The sequence below is a fragment of the Cydia fagiglandana genome, chromosome 3 (assembly GCF_963556715.1).
Source record: "Cydia fagiglandana chromosome 3, ilCydFagi1.1, whole genome shotgun sequence".
Taxonomy (NCBI): Eukaryota; Metazoa; Arthropoda; class Insecta; order Lepidoptera; family Tortricidae; genus Cydia; species Cydia fagiglandana.
Window position 1 is genome coordinate 14,365,780 of NC_085934.1, and position 14,601 is coordinate 14,380,380.

The 14,601-nt window shown below is 37.6% G+C and overlaps 1 protein-coding gene across 1 annotated transcript in view; it reads left to right on the forward strand.

Annotated features, from left to right (window-relative positions):
• Positions 1-14,601, forward strand: part of LOC134680180 (adenylyl cyclase-associated protein 1) — a 55,171-nt gene that overhangs the window by 16,899 nt on the left and 23,671 nt on the right. Inside the window, exons 3-4 of the mRNA XM_063539257.1 lie at positions 5,995-6,080; positions 6,301-6,683. Of these exons, the coding sequence (XP_063395327.1) occupies positions 5,995-6,080; positions 6,301-6,683 (469 nt within the window). The remainder of the gene's footprint in view (positions 1-5,994; positions 6,081-6,300; positions 6,684-14,601) is intronic.

Genomic DNA, 14,601 nt, shown 5'->3' on the forward strand with positions numbered 1-14,601 from the left:
TATGAGGCCAAGACTCATTTTGGGTCGCTGCGCCATTAAGGTGGTTCGCTTTTCATACAAAATTCAATCAAAGCTCATTAAGTAACTACACACTATTAGTACACAAATATTTTCGCATTTATCTTCTTTCGAATATTCGTTTGCGCGAAATTAACAGGAAAACAATGTTTCATACAGAAATCATGCAAAAATCATAGTTAACTTTTCATCAATTTTACGTATGTGTGTGTCACAAATGTCGTGTACAGATACATTTGCGACGTTGCCATTCCATTTCCGACGTTGCCGGGCTGACCACGGCTCGAATTTGGAGTGCCGTCATGTTTAGTGCAATTTTGTTGACACTGATATTTGACAGGTAGTTAATTGACCTAAGCGAGAAGTTCGTCAGCTTAGCTAAGAACTATCATGGCGTGTTATGCAAACAGTCGCTTTTTTGCTTGCAAACGGAAGATTCCCGGTTCGATCCCCAGTCATTGTATGCTGGAACATAACTTTTTGTATTTTTGTTACACCTAAATTTCGTATTGTTTTTTTATTTTTATTTAATTTTTCTTATTATCATAAATCGATTATTAAGTATGGGCTACACGTATTGTTTTATTTTTACAAAGATAATTAGTAATTATACTCTACCTAATCTCTCTGATTTTTACAATCAGGACATCTTCACTGCAATAAAAACCGGGCAAGTGCGAGTCGGACTCGCGCACGAAAGGTTCCGTGCCATAATGCAAAAAAAAAAACAAAAAAAAGCAAAAAAAAAACGGTCACCCATCCAAGTACTGACCACTCCCGACGTTGCTTAACTTTGGTCAAAAATCACGTTTGTTGTATGGGAGCCCCATTCAAATCTTTATTTTATTCTGTTTTTAGTATTTGTTGTTATAGCGGCAACAGAAATACATCATCTGTGAAAATTTCAACTGTCTATTACGGACTATTACGGTTCGTGAGATACAGCCTGGTGACAGACGGACGGACGGACGGACGGACGGACGGACGGACGGACGGACAGCGAAGTCTTAGTAATAGGGTCCCGTTTTACCCTTTGGGTACGGAACCCTAAAAAGTAGTGTATAAAATTTCCTGTGGTTAAAAATAATGGATTTTGTCTATGAATGAAAAACACAATTATTACTATAGTTTGTTTTTTTTAGCATTAGAAATAAGGTAAACAATCTTGACGTGTCTTTTAATTGAAAAACACATTTTAAAAATTAGTTACGGCAAATATGTAACAATTATAAATCTAATACGATCATTTATATTCTTCTGCTTTCATAAGTAATCGTTTTTGATTTTTAAAAAACCTGATAACACTGAGTATGTGGGGGAAGCGCTGCTGGCCTAGCCGAAAGCAATTCGGAGGTCACGGGTTCTAACCCCGGTTCGTACCAATGATTTTTCGAACTTTTGTACGAAATAGCATTTGATACCTACCTATTTACACCCCGATACCTATTTTTCGGTGAAAGAAAACAATGTGAGGAAACCGGACTAATCCAAATAAGTTTACTCTCTGGGTTGGAAGGTCAGGGCAGTCGCTTTCGTAAAAACTAGTGCGCATGCCAATTCTGGGATTAGTTGCCAAGCGGAGATTGAATATCTGGGAGACCGACCAAAGCTTAGAAAACATAAAAACTCAAAAATGCGCGTTTTCTCATAGACCTAGCTAAGAGATCAAACCCCTTATAGCAAATTTCATCGAAATCGTTAGAGCCGTTTCTGATACCATCCAAATATGTATATAAATAAATAATTATATATATAATAATTGCTCGTTTAAAGGTAAGATAACACAAAGGAGAAACGAAAAGAAATTACCTACTCGCACCAGTCTTGAACCCCAATCCTCTTGCACGTATTTCCACGAACATACCGTTACGCTATTGCAACATACTTACGTTGTGTGAAATTGTCTACTACAAGGATCACGGAAACACTGTTTGCATGTGTGAGTAATAGTAGGAAAAAGCGTGACAGCAACACTCCGTCGAATTAAAAAGGTGGTTTTTGCACAATGAAGTATTCAATGTTTATTCTAATAGTTCAATATTTACTTAAAAAGTGCGCGAAACATACTTTTAAGTATACAAATACCAAGACCATTTCACAAAAAAATAAAATCTGAAATTTTGCAAAAGTGGTGCCATCTAGCGAGAGTTAAGTTTTGAGTAACCTAGGCGAACCACCTTAAGTATATGTACTTGTACACCGTACGGTACGTCTACTGATGGTACCGCTCGTAATCTCGGAAGTATGTCATAATTCACCAGGGCCTTTATCCTGAGCATAATATTTACCTACCTACTTTATTATACCCACTATGACATGACAAAGCTTATCCGTAACCTTCTAGTTCACAAAACATGAATATGTTTATTTAATTCATGAATGTCATGGCCTTTCTATGTCGGGAATAGGTACACAAAATTTCCCTTGTTTATAGCTATAATACTTTGATCCTATATAATATTAAAGAGAGATAACTCTCGTCTGCTAGAAAATGCCAATGTAAAATCCCGAGCCATTCAGCTGCAAAGTTGCCTCTAACAAATTATGTAGGAGCGAGCATTGAAGAGCGGTACGAGTAAGTACTCGTTAAATATTTAGCAATACCTCAGGACCGCAAACATAGCTCAATGATTCAATCGAAATGAAGCTTAAAATTCGGTGATACATTTTATTGAGTGAGCTCTCCTCGATGCGGTGTTCGGATGATTGAGTAGTGGAATTAATCTCAGCCCTGTTATGACAGCGATAGGCGTCGCCACGCTTGCAGGGAGTATCTTGGGCTTGCCAATATCCGTAGCTAAGCTGAAATTAATTATCCTTGTTAAGGAACTGGTCAAATATCCATTTATATAGTTCGGGTGCTAAAGTTGACGTAAGTGCCTTGTAGTTACGCTTTTATTGTAATATGAATTAGTAGGATGGTGAAGAACGCAGCAAGCAACAGACACCCATGAGGCTGGGTCTGTGCACACTGAATTGTTGAATGTTTTCCATAATTCTAGTTCCAAAATTAAGCTGCCCTCCTAAGCTAAGAAGTGGTATTTGCATAAAATTTTCATTGAAAATACGTCCTTTTAGCTTAGGAGGGCAGTAAGTGTCTCTAGCAGAGATCAATAACATCGAAATAAGGGTTACCCGGTCTAGAACGCAAAATGACTAGTGTGTTGTTTTGCCTAAATCGCAATTAGTCTACATCGCAAACGGTCTAGAACGCAATATGCCCACTTTTTATATCACTACATTTTACTTAGGTAGGTTAGGTTCGTTAGGTATCTTCAAATGGCCGAAGGCCAAACAGCAAAGAACAGGAGCCCCGCGGAAGCGGGGCTCCGTCGACATCGCTATAAAGTTAAGATAAAACGGAAAAAATAATTCGGGCATTTTGCGTTCTAGACCGTTTGCGATGTAGACTAATTGCTATTTAGGCAAAACAACACACTAGTAATTTTGCGTTATAGACCATTTGCGGATAACCCCGAAATAAATCAGCGGAGTAAGTAAATTTAGATTCGATCGAGGATAATTTTTATTGAGTGAGCTATCAACGCTGCGGTTGTCGAACGATTGAATTGAGCAATTAGACCCGGCGCGGCGGCTCGGGCGATAGGCATCGATTGCAGGAAGTTCTGGGGCTCTTCCGAATCCGTAGCAGGCTCCGGCTTGAAAATGTAAGTTGTCGTTTTGATTAAGAACATGTCAATAAATTAATTTTCCTATCCTTGATTTAACGTATACTGAATCATAAATATTATACTCACCTAAATGAATTATCATTAAATACTTTTAAGAGTTTTATGTCTTGTCTTGTCGCAACACGCCTATAATATTAATTTCCTATGTTCTGGTTACATAGAAAGGCAATATGTATGGTATATTTTCGCATTAACATTAATGAAACGTATTTAACGTCACTTAGTTATAATTTACAGCTGAATGCTAATTGCTAATTTGGAAACCAGCGCAAGGTAACATTGAAAGCTCGTTCAAAAGATCTTTTATGATATTGAACTTGAATGAACTCTATACAATTTCAGCTAAATAAACCGGTTTTTCACTGTGTTGCAAATTTCTTGTTTTTTTTGCGCTTTCACTCGTTAGTCGTAATTTTTGTGTTGCTGAACACAAAGTAAATTAAAATTGTTCTGCATCGGCTCTAGCTTTTCCTTATAATTAATTATCTTTAAAGATAATTAGGATAGGCAGGTACGCCGTAAGTTCGATGTACAAACGATATACAATTCGCCAAAAATGTGCAAATTACGTTAGAATTTGTAAGTTGTGTTTACATCACCGCTGTTCAAAAAACGTTGACGTAGCAAAATATAGGACAAAAACGTCTCTGCGTATTTGCTGCGTCAAGTTCCGGACGACGGACCTTAAATTAAAAACTTAATGAAAATAGCCGCAGGTAAGAGGACATTTTCCTGTCATGTCATTTAAAGTCAAGATCACTTAAATTAATAAATTTCGTCGTTGATAAGGATTTATGTAAAGCTGTTCCATTACTTTGGTTATAAATTGTTCTAACGATTGTCATCGAGTTTAATTGTAAGTAGCTGTAACGAACGAGGCTTTAAGTGATTTGACACAGATTAGCCGCACCTGATCCCAAAATGTGGTTTCCGTTTCCTTTAACTTGCTGAGCGAGATTATAACCATGGATTATAACGGCGGTTCCGGTGTCGTAGCTGCTACTTTAATGGTGACTTTAGTCACACGAAGCTCAAAAACTACTAACAACACATACCCCTAATACATACCTACCTTGTGTATTAATCATCGCCTTTCTTAATACGATTTCTAGGTATCTTTAAAGCAATACGAACGAGAATTTCATTAGGCGCAATGTTCCCACAGATGTGGTTACAGTATTTAACTGGCATTTTTCCTCAATGATTTCCTCTTCAACGCTTTCAATGGTGAAGCGCTTAGAAAATTAAGATCTTTAATCCATTAAAACACGCTGAAAGGTAAAGCTCCTTACAATATCAAAAAAATACTGAAAACGGGCAGTTACCTTCAATCGGACCCGGGTATGTCCTTAAACTGCGTCCAGGACCCGGGTATGTCCTTAAACCACGTCCAAGACCACCGGTGGACGGGCAGCAGCGTCCCTCAAATTCGGTGTAAGTACTCGACTGCGATCGCCAACCCGCCTGCCAAGCGTGGCGATTATGGCATTCACCCCCCAAAAAAGGGGGAGGCCTATGTTCAGCAGTGGACGTCTTATGGCTGAGATGATGATGATGATGACCTTCAATCGATGTTATCTCAAGATACTCGTATATCTGCGTTGGTATCGATCTATACGAATAATGTAAGGGGTGTCCGGGAGCTTGAACCTTGACTTGAATTTTAATCGGAATTTCACGCTATTAACACTCACGTCTTACTTACTCGTGTCTCGTATCTGCTTACACAGCCTTACTTTTGACGAAAACTCGAAATATAAATAAATGAATATTTGGGGACAATCTTACACAGATAGACCTAGCCCCAAAATAAGTAAGGCTTACAATACAAGTACTATACATTTTTATTTTTTCTGAAATGTCTACGTGAAATGGTGTAAGTCTATCAAACTCCCCCACTTATTACAGCGTCTTAAGTATTTTCATTTTGTCAAGTCATGTCCACACTTGGGAATTTCGGGAGCGAAATGAAATGACGGGTAGGGAGTTCCTATATCGATAAACTCAATTATCGTTGCTTTTCCCTTGTGGCTGTTCTAAGCTATATTTTTTTTACATACTTACCTATACACAATTAGGTATATTAAAAGTATGAAAATAAAACAAAATATTTATTAAGTTTTGTTATTCATTTTAAAATGATATTTTCAAGTTCGCTCATCATTGTTATTTTCTTCAGCGTGATGGTCCGAATTTTAAATATGTTTGATTTAGACGACCGTTGCCCGAAGGTCAACATAGTAGTATTATACCAGCTTTCATAATATATTCTCTATTGACGCAGGGTCCGCTCCGGACGTATTTGGAGCTGTCCAAAAAGATCGGCGGAGATGTCGCCATTCACGCCGACCTCGTCGGAAATGCTTTCCAGTAAGTAATTATCTGTATTAATTATAATTAATTGAATATGGTGTATTATCTTGTATCTTACATAAACACAAATCAAGGCAAATTTAATTACTCCAAGTTCCAAATTCAAACAATAACTTTGACATTGTTGTTTTAGAGACTTTGATCATCTACCTACTAAACAACAACTCTTCAAAGTCCATCAAAGTTGTAGCATTTTTAACGCGTAATTTGTTTCCAGGGCTCAAATGCGCTACATTCAGCTAGCGGGCTCCCGCAGCAAACCATCGCAGAGCGAAGAGATGCAACTGCTGGCTCCAACCAGCGAACAGATTTCTGCCATCCAAGCATACCGTGAAAAGAACCGCGCCTCGAAGCTGTTCAACCACCTCTCGGCCATCTCGGAGAGCATTCCCGCTCTGGGTTGGGTGGCGATCGTGCCCACGCCGGCGCCCTACGTGAAGGAGATGAACGACGCCGGGCAGTTCTACACGAATCGCGTGCTCAAAGAGTGGAAGGACAAGGATCAGAAGCACGTGGAGTGGTGCCGCGCCTGGGTGCAGCTGCTATCCGAGCTGCAGGCCTACGTCAAACAGTACCACACCACGGGGCTTGTTTGGTCGGGTAAGTTAAATGCTATATATATTACAGTTTAGAACGAAACGATATCTTAATTGAGGAGTTTAATCGTGCCTATAAGTTACAGACTATCACACATCGCTGCCATTTTCTAGGTATCTATGTAATGTAGAATTCCTTCCTGAATATGAGTAAGATTCCCATGAATATTTATAGTACTGACGGCGAGGGTTCCTTATTGTCAATATTGTCATATGTCCCAAGCGGATCCGCGTGTTGTGATAGGACGTAGGTATCCCTACTATTATAAAAATAGATCGGCAATATATTTTTCAAGAGAAGCGTAATATTATATAATTTATCAGAAATTAACAAGACAACTACCATTAGCTACCTATATACAAATAATATATGAGGGTAGACATAGGCCTCAGCGTTAAGGTTTAATCGTCCTATTATGATCGCGCTTATCCACTCTTACCATCTTCGCAGAGTTACACAAAAGCTGTTGTGATATCTTGATGTCCCATTCGTTGTGTGCCGCACGATCGAATTCCGATAGTGTTGGTACTTAAATACAGATACGTAAGTTCAATATCGTAAAGACTTGAGTTTACTATCTTTCAGCGTAGCCTTATATTGTAACTGTAAGTAATAGTAGGTCTAGTAAGTTTGTTTTCTTTATAAAAAAATGTTTATACCTTTTAAATGTAATTTATAGGATAATTTTATTTATTATCTGCCCATCTGTCACATGTGGTCTACTCAAAAACTGTTTAAAACAAACGTAGCTATTTGGAATATAGCTACATATAAGTATGCAGTAATAATTTACCTAGCTTAGATATTAGGCGCACTTGCACCATTTAACTAACCCGGGTTAACCGGTTAAACCTCGAGTTACCGTGATTACCAGTACAATTTGACACTGGGTTAACGGTTTAACGGCTTAACCCCGGGTTAGTGGGATAGTGCAAGTGGGCCTAATGTAGTCGAGAATGCTTTTTGTTTTAGACTCCAGATTCCAATTTCAAATATTGTATCACTAATTTTGTTAATTAGCCGCAGCACAGAATAAATAATAGTACTTACTAGGTACAGAAGACTCACTCCCTAACAAAACGCGTCTGTTACGATCACCACAGATATGGCCGCTAGCTGGCGACAGCGCCACGCGCGGCTTATGGCAAACCTCAAAATTGGGGCCGAACGGATGTAATTTTAGCTGCCTGTAGCAAAGCGACGAAATCGCGGAGTGAGCCACGCCTGGCCGCAGTGAAATATTCACATGAGAAGTATTGCGTCGTGGCTTTCTTTATACGTTATTAATATTGGATACAGTGCAACGGTGACGATACGACTGCTAATTTATTATTCAGTGGACAATCGTTGGTTTGTAGAGGCCGCACAATTTGCTAGCCTCTAGCTATTGATCCGTTAATACAAAAGCATTTGTTTCATTTCGCGAAACTAAACAATTACTACATTTTTATGTAGCCCATTGCCCTCGTAAAATTTGCTGTAATTATTCTCGAACCCACCCCTGTTTCCTCCTATAATTTAATTATTTGAAACGATAGCTTTTGCGGTCGCTTGGTGTACTTTTCTCTCCGTAGCCAAATTAACTTTTCCCTCTGACCCCATCTAAAATAAATTGTCCGCTATAATAATTTTTAATAGAAAGTTTGTAGACACAGCGATATCGAATGAAAGTTAATAATTTAATTCGATATCGCTTCAAAGTCTGTCGTATTAGTTTAAAACAAGTTGATTGAAAACAAATTACATACCGGGTGTGGCCTGTAATATGAGCAAAAAATTTTACTGTAGGCTGTACTCCTCATACTGATCAACATTTGTTCAGCGACTTTTGAAAATAACTTGTAGTTTGATTTTTAATACACTTTAAAGGTTATTCAAAGACGCAATGTATTGCGAATTTTGTTATGTTTAAGGCTTGACAAGCAACGTCAATCACAATAATATGGCGTGGCGATAGCGTCCATTGAATATAATATTTATTTTGTATGAAAAAAAGGGAGTCTAAATACTTCATAATTTTTAAAAGTTGTTGATCAAAAGTGTCACCGTTTGAGGAGTACAATCTATGTTTTAATTATTTGCTCATGTTACAGGCCACACCCGGTATAATATGTGTAGGTAGGTATGTTAGTCTCGTGTGTTCTCTGTATGTGCTGAAATACCTCTAAATTTAAAGCAGCATCGCGTTTAAAGGGCGGGCGTAACGTTACCGGCTCGAGTACTCTCTCGAGTAAACAAGGTCGATATACAGTCGCTAGACATATTTAATTACCGAAGAAACATGGTAAATTGAAATTTATATCCTTCATGTATCTAAATACACAGCTATAGAGTCAGACCAAGAAAAGTCTACAACGATTTTGATATCCCACTCAGTGCAAGTGTCATTTTAAACGTCAAACTTCTATGAAATTATGACGTGTGAATAGCACTTGCACTGTGTGGGCTACCAAAATCGCTGCAGACTTTTCTCGGTCTATCTATAGTTAAAATGGCTTGTAAGTTTGTACAACATTTTTGTTAACCATGCTTCCCACCTAGAAATATGCGGCAGTATACACACAACCTACCGGCAGTTTAGTAGCGTTATCGCATGTATACACACTGTAAAATTAATTACCTACCATAATTAATAACCTAATGTATGCTTGTAGCGTCGGGCGAGGCGTTATTATTAGTCCGATTAAGAAGGAAATTCTATTATACAGTTTCTAGCTGCGGCATTCGGCATGACTACATGAATTTCAGATTTGTGTAGATTGTTTGAGTCATTTCTTCCAGCAGGGCTATGATGGTTATGTCACCGTATCATTAATCATTTAATGCATGATATGACGACTATCTGATAAATGATATAATTCGGTAAAAAGTCGCGAGGATAACGTATAAGTGGCTAGCCCCACGCAATACCACATGGCCGGTGCGTGGGGCGTGGATATTGTATATAATGTTATACATTTATAATTATATCTCATCCCCATTATACATTTCGGACTCATTACATTTCGTACATACCTACTTAGTACGAATTTATACGTTCATTTATACTATTTAATTTATATAACGTTATATTTCGTTCATATAACGTTATTCAAAGCTAACTCTACCAGAGTTAGAACAATACTTATTTATATATTTCTTCCCTTGACATAACGTTCATATTTACGTACTTAGGTACATACGTACCGTACAGTACATTTATTAATTCCATTAAGGAATTATCTTATGATATTTTGTAGTAATCCTACATTCCATACGGCATTATTTTGTTGAATAAATTTCAACAATCGTACTCTTTGTAGGTACACATTATTGTAGATATTATATTTAGATTCATTAATATTCAGCGGGTGGTTACTGATTAATAAGCCTTAATACTAATGGAGAGCGATTTAATGAGTACGTCCTCTACTTAAAGGAGTACTCTATTGAAACTTATTTTGGTTAAACAATTAACCAAAATTTTATAAGATGATGTATGAATGACCTTTGGTATGCATGTTTAAATCGCCTCTCTTGTATGATAAACATTGTATATAACATCCCCACCTTCTAAATTTATCACTCATACCCATATTCATTACATTATATTTACATTACGGAAAAATCCTTTGGCCATAAGCCCCAGGATTTTCCCTTCCAGGGCGACCCCGGTAGTGTAACGGTGCGTGTAACGAAGCGTTACACTATCGACCTTCATACTATTTCTGGCACCATACAAATTCTAAATTCCTTTTTGAAATTCAAATCCTATTCCAAATTCCATTCAATGATTTTTATTTTCAGTTCGATCACATACTTTGATCGATAAACATCATTTTATCTAACGGACTGTACTTCCCAAGTTTCTAAACACGACCGTTTAAGTGTGATTTTTATTAGTAAACGTAATAATTCATAAGTGCGTGCAGTTCAGTATAGTGCTCGTTTTGTGGCCCTGCACACCTTCCAGATATATATCTACATCACCACCAAGGCACATATTGTAAGTTATTTGATTTCTAACCTTCTGAATTACGAAAGTATTTTTATACATACCTATCTGTTAACACGTAACCTGTATTGTTACAGGTGCCTTTTTATTTAAATATTAAATACCCCTCATCGCTCTGGATCCTGACTTTCATTCCCATCATCCCCGTGAGGCTCCTCTACCCACCTGCCTGCCCCCTCACACTGGCGCCACCAACGTGATCGAATCCAGAACACCCCTACGACGAACCTACCCACCCACCCTACGACGCAGAGCAGCCCTTCTCTTCGTGCCTCCTCCGCTACGCTCGTGCTCCTACACCACGCCGACGCCTACTACTTTTGACGACATTTTTTTTTTTTTTATCAATTTTATATATCTTGTAATAGTTAGCATAAGATCTTTTCCAAATTCTAAAAGGTTATAGTCGACCCAACTCAAATTTTCGCACTATCTCTTGGCCTAACATCATTTTATTTAATTTTCTATTTTACAACCAACCTTTTATCTAATCCTCAACCGTTTAACCAAAATTCCCCCCTTAAATAACCAATTACATATACATCTATCATCATTCATCATCTTATACCAATTTATCTATATCTATTTTCTAATCCCTATTATGCCAGCGTCCTACGCTTTTTGTCGCGCCACGTAACAAAACTCTTAACATAGTGATTACACAAAACATCTATCACATACAATTACACAATCCAAGATTTCCACTGAAATCTCACAAATTGGTTTCAATCCTAAGTGTTTTTAAAACTCCTTGGAGTCACTGAAGTGCGAACTAATCCTGACTTACGGCAGTACTGTTGGAGATAATCCGATAGCTTATCCTTCACCCGATTAAATAAATATACACAACTAAGCCTAATATCACAATAAACTTCTCCTTTCGATTCAATAAAAAATAAAATTTAATAACTACATATTTTATTTATATTGATAACATCAATTATTCTCTTCGTGATAGGTATCCACTTTAATAAACAATGAATCCAGCACTATTAAATAAACCTGAACTCATCTATGAGCTCAAACTCAGGAACATTCAGTTCCCAGCCACCGCGCAGGCTGATGATTTAAGACAGCTCCTCACTCCAAATTTATTCGCGGACCCGTGTTCGAATCTCTCCAGCCCATATGATCTTGAACAGGATATCACCGAAATTAGCAGATGCCTCACAATAGTTTCTTCTCAGCTACAGCTTGCGACCACCAACCAAGCGAAGCACGATAGAATAGCGGTTTTCTTATTTCATTTATATAACAGAATAGAACGTCTCCATATTACCACTGAATTATCTCCAGAAATTATTGACAACTATTCGAAAATATGCGAATTTTTGTCAAAATGTCAAACAAAATTTAACATGTCACAACCGTCAACAACAACGTCAACTTACGCGTCAGCAACCTCTTTGATAGATGATTCCACAAATTTAGACCTACTTGCTCGAAAATTAACCAACCTCTCTGAAGCAAAACCAAGCGATTTTAAAAAATTCAACTATAAAGGCGATAGTTGCCCTTATGATTTTATTCGAAACATCGAAGAGTTTGCAATTGCGCGTAACATTGACGACAAACGCTTACACAAATATATATACGATTTTTTATCAGGCACTCCTTTAGATTGGTATAGGTCAAAGAAAACAACCCTTACAGATTGGAAATCATTTAAAACCCACTTCTTAAAAGATTTCGAATTGCATGACCATGACCACAACTTACTACAAAATATACATTCCCGTAAACAAAAACAACATGAACGAATAATAATGTATTTTTCAGCCATGGAAGCCCTCTTTTCCAAATTACATGAACCCCTTTCTGAAAAACAAAAAATAGATATCCTCCGTAGAAACATGAGCCCTTATTACAGTTCCAGATTAGTTCCTACAGATGTTACGTCTATAGACACATTATTCCAATCGTGCAAATGGTACGAAAGCTGTAATACTACCTCTACTTATAGCTCTAGCAACTATACCAACATTCAACAAGATTCTAACCATACCCCCCCTTCCCAACCGTATATACCACCATTCCCATTTAATAAACCGGTCCATACTGTAACAGCACCACCTTCTACGTTACGTTACTCCTGTCCGCGTTGCAGAACAAACGATCATTCTTTAGATATTTGTACAAGTAAAAATATAGTATGCTTCCGCTGTGGCAAACAAAATGTCACTTTTGCAAAATGTACAGTTTGCCATAAATTTCCAAAAAACGCATAAAGGAGAAAAGTAACTTAAATAAAACTACTGCTACAGAATGGAACCAATGGTTAGATACCATTAAATTATTTATGTCATCATACAATACTACATCAGCACTTTTCACTCAAGATCCATACGATGAACGACCTTATGTCAACATCCAGACAAATAATTTAACTTTATGTGGCCTCTTAGACAGTGGCAGTGCTTTAACTATTTTCGGAAATAATTCCCATAAAATTCTCTTATCCCACAATTTTACCATAAATTACGACCATAAAGTCGTAGGCTCTGTAGCCGACGGCTACCCTATATACTCTATTGGTACAATTCAACTACCAATTTCGTACAAAAATATTGTGGCTATTATTACCGCTCATGTTATCCCTACTGTAAAGCAACCCTTGATTCTAGGCACAAATTTTTGGAGAAAATTCAATATAGCTCCCCACATATTACCTGACATAACGTCATATTCTGATAAACATATAGATACCCTAGTTATTTCCACCTGCGACCAACACATCACTAATTATGACAACCTTTCTGAAACTCAACAGTTAATTTCAGATACTATTATTGAAAAATTTAAAAATATTTCAACAGAAACCAAACCCTTAGGACGAACCCACCTCATTGAACATCACATAGATACCGGTGACCATCCACCAATCAAACAGCGATGCTATAGGCTTTCTCCAGAGAAACAAAAAGCTTTATGCAAAGAAGTTGATGAAATGCTAAAGCTTAATGTTATCGAACCCTGTGAAAGCCCATGGCTAAACCCTGTCATAATAACTCCTAAAAAAGATGGAACGTGGCGTTTTTGCATCGACAGCCGTAAACTAAATTCGATTACGCGCAAAGATGCCTACAAACTCCCACTCATTTCTGACATTTTAGATAATCTAAAAAATGCTAAATATCTATCATCGATAGACATAGCAAAAGCATTTTGGGAAATACCCCTACGCCCTTCTGATAGACCTAAAACTAGTTTCCATGTACCCTCAAAAGGCATGTACATGTTTCGCGTAATGCCTTTTGGATTGACTAATGCCCCTGCTACCCAACAACGCTTTATGGATGCGTTATTCCCTTCTGAAAACCTTGATAACTCAGTATTTACCTACTTAGATGATATTATCATCATAAGTAATACTTTCGATGAACACATCACTTTACTTAATAAAGTTTACCAAAGGCTAGTACAAGCCAACATTACTATAAACTTCCCCAAGTGTTCATTTTTCAAAAAAGAACTTAAATATCTTGGTTACATAGTTAATGAACACGGCTTTCAAACAGATCCTGACAAGGTTAAGGCAATACTTAACATCCCACCTCCCACAACTCCTCGAGAAGTTAAAAAATTCCTAGGTACAGCAAGTTGGTATAGACGCTTTATCCCTGATTTCAGCACAAAGGTTGCACCACTAACTAAACTTACCTCCACTTCCAAAAAAGCACCACCATTTAAATGGACATCACTAGAAGACAATGCCTTTAAATCCATTAAAGAAGCTCTAGTCTCTACCCCTGTTCTTGCTTGCCCAGACTTCTCAAAACCCTTCGCAGTCCACTGTGATGCATCCAGCTTCGGCATCGGTGCCATGCTGACCCAAGAATTTGATGGCGTTGAGAAACCCATTGCTTATATGAGCAAATCCCTAACTGGTCCCCAAAGAAATTACTCAATTACAGAAAGAGAACTCTT